The sequence below is a fragment of the Pteropus medius genome, unplaced genomic scaffold (assembly GCF_902729225.1).
Source record: "Pteropus medius unplaced genomic scaffold, Ma_sr-lr_union100, whole genome shotgun sequence".
Taxonomy (NCBI): domain Eukaryota; kingdom Metazoa; phylum Chordata; class Mammalia; order Chiroptera; family Pteropodidae; genus Pteropus; species Pteropus medius.
The window spans coordinates 997,886-1,012,542 of record NW_024351648.1 but is presented as its reverse complement, the minus strand read 5'-3'; the positions used below and the strand labels follow the sequence as shown (position 1 = coordinate 1,012,542).

Below are 14,657 nucleotides of genomic sequence, written 5' to 3'. Positions count from 1 at the left end.
AGGCATATAGCTTCCTTAGCAAACGTCAGTCTTTCCCTAGGTGAGGCCTGTCCACTGTTCTGATGTACATAGGAAAACTTGTCTTTGAAATGTCGGGGTGATTTTCCTTTCCAAAACCCCTGGAGGCACAACGCAGGCACCAGGGCACGAGACCCCCAGAGCACGAGAATACAGAACCCATCAGTGTCACCTTATTCCCCCAATACCATCTCCACGGGCTGTAAATGTTAACTACCCTGTCCCCACCCATATCAAAGAAGTGTTTCTCCGTTTCGCCTTTTATGCAGTCCTAGAAATGTCCCCGCTTTGCTTTCTGTCATCTTCTCCGCTGACCACCAGTGGATTTCACATACCTCCCTTCCTTCTCTCCTCTGATTCTAAACGCATATAAGGAACTGCAAAACTGCCATTCTCCAGAGCGTCTTCTCCGTCTGTTGAGATTTTGCTTCTGGGCGTGTCCTCAACATTTTGGCTCAAATCAACTCTTATAAAATCTTTCTATCGACTTGGATATTCTTTCACTGACAGCTGCAAAGAAAGGACTATGTTTCTCTCCAGGTCTAAAACAAGAGTATCTTTTCTTTTTAAAAAAGAAGTGAATGATTAAAAAAATACAATCATAAAAATTAGCCTGTTAAACAGCAAAAAGGAAAACAAGTCTGAAATCAGAGGTACCTGGCATTCGAACTTCCTAAACACCTATCGGATGGCAGACTTTTCATACTAGTGGGAGAGCTTTAAAACTTTTGTCTAGTCTACGGCCACACCACCCTGAACAAACCCGATCCCATCTGATCTCAGAAGCTAAGCAGGGTCGGGCCCGGTTAGTACTTGGATGGGAGACCACCTAAGAAGACCAGATGCTGTAGGCAAATTTAAAAAATAAAGAAAAAGGTTGCCTCGCCTAAAAAATAAAAATAAAAAATAATTTAAAAATATATAAAAAAAAAAAGAAGAAGAAGAAGAAGAAGAACCATCAGCCTTCAACCTTCCCACCTACCACCAAGTAATTTCTGTGGTCCCTGGAACATTACACAAAACTTCAAAGGACTTTTCTTCCTCTTTTGCAACACTGTGAAGTGGCCACCAGAGGGCACCAGCAACACAGTCTTCCACTGGGCCACAGCTGGACGCTGCTGGACCTGCCTTAACATCAAGGGCGAAATGTAGGATTTTAAAGCAAGGGCTGTTGTCTTCCAGGAATTAATGCTCTAGGACTTACGAGGAGCTGAACGTTTTTCCCAGGACGAGAGGCCTGCCCACATTACACAGTCGCGCTCACGCCAGGCCTAGAGCACAGGGCTGCTGGCATGAGCCTGGCCGGCTCTAAGATGCCAAAGTGTCTTCTTGGCCACATTCCTTTCCCTGGGAAAGTAAGCCACGGTTCAAGTCCCACTATGATCAAGTCAGTAATGAAGCTGTTGAACTTAAAATCGATTGGCCATATCACAGTCCTTCTGCTTTACCAAGGTCACAATCTAAGACCCCCAAGAGTTATTAGGCAGTGGCAGATTGAGAACTTAAAACAGGCATGTGTCTGTCTTGCTTGGTCAAAAACAATACGTCTTTTAGAGCTTCCTAGGGGGAAAAATGGGAAGGACATTGGGAACGTGATGGAGTAAAAGGAAGAAGTTAGGATGAAGAAAGGGAGAGAGGAGGGCAGAGCACAGGATATAGGATGGCAGGGAAGCAGGAGGGCTCGGTCATGACAGACGCGCAGACAGGCACCGGGCAGTAACTGGGACAGAGAGCAGAGAGAGGCAGCGAGGGCTATGCTTTTTCTCCTAGCGGAGGCTCAAGAAGGTGGGCTCAAGGCAAAGCCTGGACAGGTTACAGTATTCAGGTAAGGCTCCTTAAGTTGCATTAGCATCAGCTGGGAATTTGTTAGAAATGCAAATTCTCGAGCCCCACCCTCACCCCACCAAATCAGGAACTGTGGGTGTGGACAACATGTATTCTCCCAAACCCTCCAGCTCCTTCTCATGCTCACTCTGAGACTGAGAACTGTGGGTCCCAAGAGAACTGTATCAGATAAAATGCGGAGCTTCGACTGGATTGCATGGGAAATGCTGCTGCATCCTGGACACGGGAGGTGGGAGTGGGAACATGTGTGACAATAGTTAGATCCCTGCCGAAATCAACAGGGGGCGCTGCAACGAACCCTGCTCCCTATCTTAGCCCTTGCGAAAATCAAGCCAAAATTCATGTAGTCACAGTATAAGAAGGCATGCCACACCCCAGAGTATAAAAAAAGAACTTGCTGGAGGGGAGGGTATTTTCTCAAGAATGATTAATCATTTCTTGATAATGATGACTCTTCTCAATAAAAGAAAGAAAGAGAGAGAGAGAGAGAAAAAAACAACAGGAGAGATCATGCTAGACATCAATATCGAACAGATTACCCGCCCTTGCGGCCTACATCAAATCCATGCCACTCATCCCTGCGATAGGTTACTCGGGTTACAAACGGTCAAACAAATTATCCACGATTTAACTCAGCCTGAACAAACGAACAGAATGTCTTGAGTTAAAACGCCTGAGCAGATCTGTCAACCGACCCTAAAGTTTCTCGGGAATGTCGGCGCGGGTGCCTCAACCCGTGTTTGTCGCCCGTAATGATACACTAGCTAGCCAACATCTAATCCGGAAAAAGTATCTGAGTTCTTCCACTGGATAACGAAAAGACTCCAGAAAATATGAGTTCTACCAATCGAGAACCCTGTCAGACAGTACCTCCCAAAGTCATACACCATTGGAGATATGCCAAAAATTTGAAACAGGCCATGTTTTTCAAAGGGTTGGGGCACTTTTTTCCCAATAAAGTTGAATGTACTCTCTATGGATCACACTTCTAATCTCCAGATTAAACTGTCACAAAACAAGCTCGATAATGACCATGATTTGATGGAGGCCCCGGTGGACACTACGGGTTCAGAGCAAGACTCAGGATACGCGTGGTTTATACATATAGAAACTTTCCGCTGCTTTATGATTGTGCCCCTCGGATGCACAGCACAGCACAGTGATAACCGACAAGACCATGAGTAAGCTGGGAGAGCAACTGAGGAATTCCTTCTGAAAGCGGAAAGTCACAGGAACACCTACTACACAGAACAGATGAAAAAGGCCACAAAGGAAAAACAGATGCGTTTGCCTATAGTGAAATGTAAAATCTCTGAAGGACAAAGGAGGCCATAAAAATGGGGGATGAACAACAGTCTGGGAGGAAAATACTTGCAACATAAAACAAATGGTAATGAAAAACTATAAAGAATTACAAATATTTAGAAGGGAAAACTCAACTGAAAGCTGGGCAGAGGCTACAGAGAACTTCGCAGGAGAAATGCAGGTGACCGTGTTCACATCGTAATCCAAGGAGTACAAATTAAAAGGGGAGTCGACACCTGACCACGAGATCGTCAAAGACTATGGAAAGTGATACGAGTAAATATTCAATGGGAACAAAGAGGCGGCATATTCAGGTATAATAGAGGAGGACGTAGTGTACATTTTGGAGGGAAATTTGCCAGTATTCCTAAAGCTTAAAAATACACATTCCCCTGGACCCTATACTTGCATTTCTAGGTTCTGTCCTAGCCAGGAGCAACAGCTAACTTTTATTAAGTGCTAGAATAATACGAACATTATAATTTCATTTTAATTTTTTAAATGTGTGTGTAAATTCACAGAAACATGCAGAAAAGGTGAACAAGTCAATCGCGTACAGATAACAGATGTTTTCCTGAGGGAGGGGAGTCCACTGGGGTTTCAGGGCAGAAGGGGTGTGGTTCAAAGGGCATTTCCATCTCCGTGCGTGTTTGATGACTCCACTGAGAATGTACGTTCATCTTTCTCGTGGATAATTAAAGCAGGATGAAGGGAACAAAGTTTTCTTGAGCAGTTGCTACGTGCCAGACATGAAGCTATTATAGTGATCTTAGCTCACTTAACACGACTTTATGTGATGACGATTATAATTATTATGACCACGAATTTAATAACAGTAAAGGACAGTAAGTTTCAATATGCTTAAATAACTTGCTGCAAATGCTTCGATGGGCAGAGAGGCACAGATGTGAGGCCCAGCCGGTCGCAAGCCATGCTGAGGCCGCTGAGAACATTGTTGGGGGCGGGGGAGGGGCAGACGGAGCCCTCCTGGTGACGAACAGCACGACGGGGCCCAGCCTTACCGCAGCGGTCCCGGATGACCAGGTTCCGTCCCTCCTTCAGGTGTATGGTCAGCAAGTAGGCGAACGGGCTGGGGAGGTTACTCACGCCATCGCCGGCTTCCCCAAGAGCCTGCACCGACGGAGAAGCAAGTTCAGTCAGTTGTCTTGGGCCCCCGGGAGAGAATTTCAGAAACACTTCTAAATTTAAGGGGGAGCGGGGGAAACATGGTCCCTTGAATGGCTACTCTTAAAGCGTCATCACCCCCTCACTCTGACGACTCGGTCAGTCTGCTTGGTTGACCCGTTCCTTGTCTTTCCAGTGGGGGTTCCTTGTCTTTCCAGTGGGGGTTCCACCAGAAGTCGAAGGCATTGTGAGATCTCTGCAACAGTCACTCTGCTGGAAGCATTAGGTAAGTGGAATGCCAGCCTCAGTAACAGGCTTAACGTCGCTCGCGCACGGCAGGATTCCTTATCCCGCCGCTCACGGTGGAGCGGCCAGAGAGGAAAAAGGCAGGCAGCTGACACGGACATGTGTCCCACTTCCAAGCCCAGATGTGAAGTGTCTCCCTCCGCCGCCCCCTACTTCTCACCAGCCCCCGTCGACTCTGGCACACACCCCCACACGTAATAAACACGTCAGTGCAGAAGCGCTCAGCTGCTAGCCTACTGAGCCCACGCGTCCATCCGACCCGCTCAGGGGACACGTCTGTCGCTGTCCAGTGCTGACCCACGTCCTGCACGTTTTCCCTTCATCCCCCGGCCCCCGCTGCGGTGTTTCCTACACTCACCTTCACATTCCCCCCACCACCCCAATGCCGTTCACTTCTCTCTCCAGGACGTATCCTTCCTAGGGCCATAATGTCCAATCGAGTCTAGTTTTGAATATTTATTAAATGAATCCAATTAAAGTTTTAAACTAGAGTTTTGCACAAGTTCGATCGTTTGTCTTTCCGACGAGAAAGGACAGATGGAATAATTTCTTGTTCAATTAACCGATCCTGTGGCTAAGTCCCCTCTGACAGCCTTCTTCTGAGAGTTCCCTCGTCCATGCAAATGGCTTTGTCTCCCCTACTAGCTCACTCGATTTCATAGCTGCTCTGTATTTTTAGAAGAATCTATCCCAGACTGACAAATCAATAGACACTGAATTAATCTTTTCCAGCTATAATTTGCAAGGCCTGTCTTTGTAGGTGGATACAGTTGAGCATTCTTTAGAAATAAATCAGGCAAAGAAACACACACCTGAACATTTGATAATATTTATATTACGGACTTTCGTGTTTAGTTGTTTTAAAGGAATGTCACTCACCGATTGTTCTTCAAAATGCTGGGATGTCACAGAAGCACTGAGATCATCATTTCCACAGAGCTTCTGTGAATAAAAAGAAAAAAAAATATCACCTTGCTTTAAAAAAAGCAAAAGAATATCAACCTACAAGGATATCCTTTATCAAGTCTTCCCCTTTGGACATCTGCCACGTGCATACTCAGTTTCAGGCGGCACCTGACTTCTTGCGTGTGTGGCAAGTCTTGGCAATTAAAGGTTGACTCAGTGGAGTCCACCTGGCTGCAGCCTCTGCCTTCTTAATCACCGATCAGAGAGCAGATAAGGCCAACTCTGCTCTCCCGCTGGGTTGCCCAGCACCCCTAGTTCATCAAATGCTTACTTAGCATTAGGGCCAAGTCACCATGTCTCACCTGCTTGGCCCCCAGCCACCAAGGGGAGATGGCAGCTCAGGAACCAGAGAACCAAGCTCATTAGTTAGGTGGGAGACGGTTCAAAATGGGATCTTAAAGACCTTCCTCAAATCAGACCTTCATGGACCCAGCCCTGTAAAGTCATCAACCAAAATGTTGGCAAAGCATATTCTGAACAAATGACCTTGGAATGGGAGGTCTCTATGCTTCATGATTTAAATATTCCTCAGAGCTCAGCAAACGACTCCCCAGGGCAAATGAAACGTGTGATTCATTAGTTGCATGCAATACAGTAGATGTCTCCACCGTGTCAGACTGAATTCCAAGGAGCTCTGGAAGTCTGCGAAAGTTTCCGAGCTGGATATGAGGAGGGCTGCCGGCATGGACGGGCCGGGTAGAAGGGAAATTAGCAAGTAGCTGCCCGGCATTTGGGCTGTTCCAGTCTGTCTCTCATATTTAACCAGGCCTGATGTCTTGTATGAAAAACAAGGGATTTCTTCCTCCAAAAAAACAAAGGCTGGGTAACTTCAAAGGAATGGGGAAGTTTAGAGACAGGAAGCCGGTCAGCAGAGACTGCTTAGATGCCCATGGACCCCTGGAGGTAGAAGTGGGGACCAGAGGCACTGTGGTCACTGGCCCTTCCCACCCATAGTGACAATCAGGGAGGTCTTGGCACAAGTCAGATCCTTCTTGGATGGCAGGCTGCCTTCCAAGACTCTCTCTGTCCATCTGTCTGTCTGTCTGTCTCTGTCTGTCTGACTCTGTCTCTCTGTCTCTCTGTCTCTCTGTCTCTCTGTCTCTCTGTCTTGTCTCTTGTCTCTGTTTCTCTCTTCTGTCTCTGTCTTTATCTTCTGTTTCTCCCTTTCTCTCTCTCTTCTGTCTTCTCTTCTCTTTCTTCTGTCTTGTTCTCTTGTCTGTCTTCTGTCTCTGTCTCCGCTTTCTTTTCTGTTCCCTTCTCTTGTCTCTCTTCTCTGTCTCTTCTGTCTTGTCTTCTTCTTCTTCATAAGCCGAGGTTTTTCTGTTTATAGTAGACCACTAGAACTCTGAGGTTCCTAGGTAAGAGGGGAGACTCTCTGTCTCTAAGGGATGGGAGGGAGGATTGCAGATATAGGTTTGATTATTTCCATCTTTCTAGGAAGGGATGATCAAGAAATGCTGAAGCTAGGCAGAAGCAAGCCCTGATCACAAGCCCTCACCAAGAAGAACAGAGGTCCTACAGCTCATTACATTTGCCTCTTTCCTCAGTCCTCGGTCTAATGGCCCAGGCCTCATACACTTTGTTCAATTCAGATGAACTTATGCAGGGTTACGGGTGGTTTCAGATGCTTGGACTTTTTCTTAAGGCCCAGCACGTCAGTCACTAGAGGCCCCTGGCTCTGGCCAGCCATTCACTCTCCATGCGGGGCTCAGCCTGAGAGACAAAGAAAGGAGGCAGCAGGTCCTTTGCTAAATACCACCCCCACGCCATTCTTGGTGTCTCCTATTGTGTTATACACAAAAAGATACCCAAAGGAGTCTGGCAGGACTGTCTGAAGACTGCTTATGACAATTAGAACCTTATTCAACTCTTCTAGTTTCAAAATGGTTCTCCTTATGCCTTTTACACCACACACTATCATTTCCTGGAAGTGTGTGATTATTAGCCGGGGTGGGCGGGGGGTGGTCGGGTATATTTCACTGTCAAAGAGAAGAGTGGATATGCTTTAAAAGCATCACCCCTCAGACTGGCCCACCATGTACTTGCTCCCAGGTAGCCCCACTGCATTTAATAATGTTAATTAAGTGGCAAAATGAAGTCCACATAACCGCCATCATTTACACGCTACCGAAAACGAATGCAGGGCTTTTATTCAAATATGCGATAAGTCTTCACAACAACGTGGAAATTAAATGTGAAGAACTACATTAATTCCACATTATGGCTGGTTTTACTCACAGAAAAGTCACAGGACTTAAAGTTACGGTTCCCACAGCCACTGTAACTGTCGCACACCATATCTACGGACCAAGAAGGTGAAGTGGTCACCGTAAAGCAGAGGAGAAATGCTACGCAGGCACAGGAGGCCCGGGTTACAGCTGAAGGGGACACGTAACTCAGACCGCTCCCCTGCACACTACACGGAGCCTAAGGCGTCACCTGCTGTTGAGGCGGCATTATTTTTACCTTCTCTGCAAACCAAGTGACTACCTCGGTGAGTTTTCGTTAAAAACAGCGCTCTTTTCCTCAGCAGGAAGCCCTGCTGTTCCACTTTCATTAGAATCTTTCTCTGGGTTCTCGAGAAGCATAATCAAGCATTCCGAGTTTTTTAAATGTTTACGTTAAAAATAACATAGTAAAATTGACTTCGTTCACGTGTCACTATAGTGCGATGACTTTCAACACAGGCACACACTTGCGTAACCACCACCACAATCATGGCAGAGCACAGTTCTGTCACCCCCCAAAATTCCTTCCCGCTACCCCCGCCCCATGGTCACACCGTCCTCCCGCCCCTAACTCATGCAACCACTGGTCTGCTGTCATCGTACAGTTTCACCTTTTCCAGAATATCACCCAAACGGATTCATACGGTACATGAATATATGAAAGACACTGGCATCTTTCACTGGCATCTTTCACTGGCATCTTTCGAGGCACAATTCCTCGAAATCCATCCAAGCTGTCATCTGTATAAACACTCCATTCCCTTTCATTGCCGAGTCATATTCCAGTCATGTGGGTCTACCATCTTTTATCTACTAAGCATTGGTTTTAACAACCTTAAACAACTTGTTTCCAAAGACATACTCAAGAAAAGACAAGTAATTCGGAACAGCATCGATGCTAAAAAGTGTTACTATGACGAACTGTCTAATTACATACAAATATTCAGAAATACAGCATTAACATCGTGGTGTGAAAATGAATGTAAGATTAGTCATCTCTCACGCAACTCCCACCACTGCCTTCCAGATAAGTGGGTCTGGTGTGTGCGTGTGTGATGACGGTGAGTCCTCCGTGGTATTTACATTCTATCTTGCTAATTTAAACTTTATGGGAAGGTGATACAGTTGACCTTAAACAACAGGGGAGAGTCAGGGGTGCCGACCCCCACAATGCGGTTGAAAATCCAAGTATAACTTTTGATCTCCCCCAAATTTAACTATACCAGTTGTCCCTCAGTGTCCACAGTAGAGTGATTCCAGGTCCCCTTATGGATACCAAAATCCACAGATGCTCAAGTACCCTGTATAAAATGGCACCAACGCACACAGTTAGCCTCCCGCAACCACAAATTCCTAACGCAGATGAAAACCAGTTCAGATAGTTATTGAAAAAAATCCTCGTATAAGTGGACCCCGCACAGTTCAAACCCACGTTGTTCAGTGGTCCTCTGTACGTGCCTTGCATTCTCTTTAGATGAGGATGTCTTGTCTGCAAGAACGCAAATTTATTAAAATGCAGCAGGATATGGGTAAATATTAGACTAGATGAGTCAACCAGTTAAAAAGAAAATCTCTTCTAGTCACCAAGGATCTTAAGAGTAAGACACTGATGTGAATAAACAAGGTGTCCCTTTTGTGTGCACTAAACTTGTACAAATACAACCTTCCACGTGGCTGCAGGACCTGACCATGAGGTATACACAGGAAGCCAAGTTATAAACAATCTAAGCCATTACTGGCTGTTTATACTTCAGTGGAAGGAGACACGCACCCACATCCAGGAAAGTCAAAGGAGAGGGAAAAGCTGACTGAGGTCCCTTATATATAGTCCCTGAAAAATACTCCATTAAAGTATATGAGTAAAGCAAACAATCTATATAATACATATTTACTTAATTACTTAACCCACATCTAGGTTATTGAGCGAATACTCTGTGCCACAAACACAAATACCTACCTACAGGGCAAAGGAAGCAACGAAATAAGCAAAGGGAATCAGATGCATAGACAGACCATCCAGCAATACCTGGACACAGCAATAGCATCAAAACCACCCACGTGGCAATTCAAGGCCAAGGTTGAAATGTCTGCTCAGAAAAAGTCAGGTCTACCAGATGGCGAGTCTGCTCATATTTGATTTTTCCACATCTTTTTGGGAGGTTATTGACCATACAATCAAGGTATACATATTTGGTTTTCCCCGACCCCAAGACTGTTCTCTAAAAGTGATTCCCCTGGAATACTAAGATACAAATCACAACTTGTGTGTGTGTGTGTGTGTGTGGATGGGCATGTGGACATATACCCCACTCACTCAAGTAATGGCATGAAACAGTGCTCAGCAAATTACAACCCAACACTAGTTTTATAAAGTTCAAGCCCTGAAACACAGCCGCACCTGTTCGTGCACATATTGTCCAGGGCTGATTTCACCTCACAGCGCCAGGTTCCGCAGCGGTGACCAAGTCCATACGGCCCCACGAAGCTACACCTATTTGTTAACTGGCCCTTTAAGAAAAAGTTTGCCATCCTTGGTTTAATAAACTTTTCTTTCCATATTTGGGAGTATTTATCCACTGATCTTCCATACATTTTTTTTTTCACATTTGTTAGCAGTAGATACTTTAAAACAATAATGGCCCCCTTATATTTGTTTAGCATTTGATAACTTACACATGCCTACTCCTATTAACTTCCTATAAGGAGTCCACGGGCGGTCATTAGCAACACCATCTCACAAATAAAGAAGCCAGAGCTAAGAAGCTAAATGGTTGCCAAGGCGAAGCAAGAACGTTGGCCCTTCACCTGAGCACCCTGGGCATCTGCTCCTTTCCCTGTGCCACAAGTGGGCCCAGAACCAGGGGAAGCCAGAAGCAGAACACCTCGCCTGGCACGCTGAGCGGCAGCTCTGCCCAGCAGCAGACGAAGCTCCCGAGTCTGAAAGGCTTGTAGTCGGTCCCCACTTCTGCTGCTTCCTAGCTCTGTGCCCCTGAAAAATTTACTTAAAGTTATGACACGGGACAAGAAAGATGCTTAACCTTATAGATTGTTAGGAGGAAAAGTAATTCATTCAAGGAGATCTACTGAGTATCTTCTGCACGCCAGGCACTGTATGAGGCTCTTCAAGTATGGAGAGCGCAAACAGATGTCATCCGCTGAGATAATATTTATATTGTGTTGAGCAGAGTTCTTTACACATAATCTCTCAGTAAGTGGTATTAGGTTGGCATTGCTATTCTATTATTATTATTATTATCATTATTATCATTATTATTATCATTTATTGACAGCGGATGTGCTTGGGAAGACTGGAGGAAAGCAGCTCAGTGAAGGTGGTAAGTAACTGAAGTCCCTCCCTTAATTCTGACCATCCCGTGGCCACCGACAGACATTCTTATCATGATGAAGATGGAGAACTGGTGATCTGTCATTCTGCTTCTCTGTGGTCACCAAACTGAAGCTATGTGGTTGCCATGCAGTTTCTAGAAAGATCCCAACAGGGTTCTTTTCTAAACTGCTCTACTCATTCACACAGGCTAGCACCAAAGCTAGTTGCTTGAAACTCCAACTGCCAAATAAAACATTTGGGAAGGACATACCCTACTATGAGATCGTGAAGATCATGGAGAGATAATAACTCTTCCATTTGAGATTATTCATTACTGACCACGATGAGCAGCTCATTTGATCACTATCATTACCCTTGATTTTTAAAGGGCATAGTGGACGCAGAAAAATAAATGTCTTCTTTTGATGACCAACTTTTTTTAGATCACCGGCTCTGAATTCTCCCAAGTTTCAGGACTGTATTTCCAAATTCTTGTTGTACACACAGCTTTGTGGCCTGGATATGGATCCTGGCTCTGACACTTACTAGTTGGATGACATTAGACAAGTAATTAATGCTCTTTGGCTACCTACGTCATTCTGAAAACATAATGATACAAATAACTAAAATAATGCTAGTAAGTACAATCATAATCGCAGCAGTGAGTCCTCGTTGGGAACTTGTGACTGACTGCCAGGGATGAGGCTGAGAACGTTCTGTTTTTCTAGCCTCATAGACGTGAAATGTAACTACTCAGTTTTACTGTCCATCTATCCGAGTCTTATCCTCGACACACGTCCTCTTCGAGCCTCTCCTGGCCACCTTCGCAGAGCGACGGATCCCCTCCCACCCAGCCAGTTCCCAAGCACTGACTAGGGGCTGCTTGGCATCATCCGGCATTTTTTCGACTAGCTGGTCAAGTCTCAAGTCCGTCATCGGCGCTGTGGATAGGAACCGGAAACGACTTTCTGTTTTTTTCTAAATACTTAACTGATTCTACAAGGCCTGAGCGAGTACGGTAGTCCTGCCGTCATCTGCGGTTTTGCTTTGTGAGGTTTCAGTTACCCGCGGTCAACCACAGTCCAAAAATATTAAAGGGAACATTCCAGAAATAAAGAATTCATACGTTTTACACCGCGTGCCATTCTAAGCAGTGCGACGAAATCAAACACTGTCCCGCCCTGTCCCGCCCTGTCCCGTCTGGAACACGCATCATCCCTTTGTCCGAGGTGCCTGCCTCGCTTCGCCTCATCGTGTAGGCACTGTATCATGTCACGCCGTCACAAGGAGAAGGGTGAGTACAGGACAATAAGAGAGTTTGAGAGAGAGAGAACACATTCACATAACTCTTATTACAGTGTATTGCTATAATTGTTTAATTTATTATTAGTTATTATAAGTCTCTTATTATGCCTAATTTATAAGTTAAACTTGATCACAGGTATGTGTGTATAGAAAAAAACATAGCCTATATAGGGTCCAGTACCATCCGTGGTTTCAGGCACTCACTGAGGGCTTGGAACATGTCCCCCATGGATGATGGCGGACCCACAGCTAGTGGGGTGAATGCCGACTGTGGAAAGAAGTGAGAAGAAAAAGCAAAGTAAGAGGGAAAGAAGGAAGAATAAACTACTCTCCCTCTGAATCTCCTTAACTCTGTTTCTTTATGTTTAGCGTAACATTTGGGGATGCCTTTAGACCTCCCCTCTCCCACCCAGTGCCCCCGCGTGTCACCACCTTCTCCAACCCAGCTGAATTTGCTATGGCCCCAAAGCACCTAGCAGGGGACCGTGGCTTAAAAGTGGCTTCAGAGATGCCATAGATCAATATATTTCGCATAAGCAAGGTTTGCAGGAAGGCTGGGAGAAGCAAAAGAAGACATTCTCTCTACTTTGAGGAGCTTCCAACCTGACAAGAGAGGCCGGCTTCTAAACAATTAATACAAGGTGGTTGTGGAGTCTGCCAGAGGGTCAGGCGCCCTTACTGCCTCCCAAGCCCTGGGTCTTGATGATGAAAGCAGTGAGGTGAAGCCACGAGACCACCTTTCTCCCACCGGAAGGCCTGACACACAGTCACCAAAGGAGACAAGCTGGTTGCCAGGCAACCACAACAAGATATCGGCCTGACGGAAAGTGATAACATAAAACTAACACAGTAATGTCAATTTAAAAAAGGAGAGGTCATGCAAGGAAATCTAAGTAAAAGTTTGGACTTGCCTTTGAACTCTGTAGAGAGAAGAGAAAGTGCCATAAAACTTTAATGAATCCTGGCTGCATTGGCTGGGCAGATCGGCATGTTGATTTGAGACGGATGTCCACGGTCACATGGTCGTCATGAGTCCGTCTTCAGAGCCAGACAGTTAATATCTATGTTGAAGCCTGGCGACTCTCCCAGGGACGCCCTTGCCCCCCAACAATCTGCCTTCTCTGTCTCCTCTACCTGTTTCTGTCCCTTTCTCCCTCTACGGATTTCTACAGAAAGCAATAGTACTGCTGTCATGCAGATGAGGGTGGGGGTGATTACACTCATCGGAGAATCGGGAAAAGCACCGAAGAGAAGGAAGGTTTCAGCTGGGTTGAAGGACCTGAGAGTTTTGGTAAGAGAGGAATGAAGTGGATAAGGGAGGAGGCTGATGTCAAATGAATAAACAAAGATCTCATAGAACATGAAAAGTGAGAAAAGTAAAACAGTCTAACACTATGCACAGGAGTTTTGCTTGAGCAACTAGCAGCAACTAGGTGATGCTGCCAAGAAATGATGGTCTGTATCAGGGGGACAGAGAATTCTGTCAACCGAAGCTGAGACAGGGTTTTTGTGAGAAAATCAGTGTGACGGGAACCCGGGCTCAGGAGAGTCTGACGCATCCTCTTCTACCAACATATTCTTCACTCCAAAGCTACTTTATCGCATTTTGATTTTACGGCTGGTTCGAGCGCGCGCACTGACTTCCAGGCACCGCTGGCCTCTGCGATGTCACTGTCCTTCTTCCCCTTCCCTCAGCTCTAGTTTTCTTCTTTGCCTCATTGTTCCATTTCCCCGTCACTGTAAGTCAACACTTCGCTTCTTTTGCTGGCACTGGCAGGACTGGAAAGCGACTAGAACATTCAGACGCTATTGATATTTGGGGTCAGATCTCACGGCTGCAGGCTCAGCCAGAAATCAAGTCAGCACTGGGCACAAAACAGGTGAGACAAACCCCAGTGGTGCCCTGGACCACGGGCACCGCTTCCCCTACCTATCCCTCTAGGAAGCTGCACACAAAGTAAGTTACACCAAGAGTACTTGGCAAAGGTGTGACTGTCCTTAGAGGTGACTTCCCCAGCTTCCCGCCCCCCAAATTGACATAGCCTAGTGGAGAAGATAAGCAAGGGAGTGACCACCTTCTGTGCCACCTGATAGACTGGATTCTCAGGTAGTGGGAGGGGCCGAACAGTGCAGATCGTCCCGCCCCACACAGCAGGGAGTGGGGGAAGAGGACAGGAAGGAAGGGGCGGGCAGAACAATGCAAGGGACCCCAAGTGAGCCTATGAGTCTAA

General features: G+C 46.0%; 1 protein-coding gene and 1 non-coding gene across 5 annotated transcripts in view; one reads left to right on the top strand and one right to left on the bottom strand.

The window, feature by feature from the left end:
- MCTP2 (multiple C2 and transmembrane domain containing 2) overlaps positions 1-14,657 on the bottom strand; it is a 161,682-nt gene that overhangs the window by 112,370 nt on the left and 34,655 nt on the right. For all 4 annotated transcript variants that reach the window (XM_039844054.1, XM_039844055.1, XM_039844056.1 and 1 more), the window contains 2 exons: positions 5,479-5,541; positions 4,191-4,299 (listed from right to left, as the gene is read on the bottom strand). In XM_039844054.1, coding sequence (XP_039699988.1) covers positions 4,191-4,299; positions 5,479-5,541 — 172 coding nt within the window. The remainder of the gene's footprint in view (positions 1-4,190; positions 4,300-5,478; positions 5,542-14,657) is intronic.
- LOC120587395 (5S ribosomal RNA) lies at positions 754-872 on the top strand. The gene has a single exon (XR_005648954.1). It is a non-coding gene; the product is annotated as a 5S ribosomal RNA (ribosomal RNA).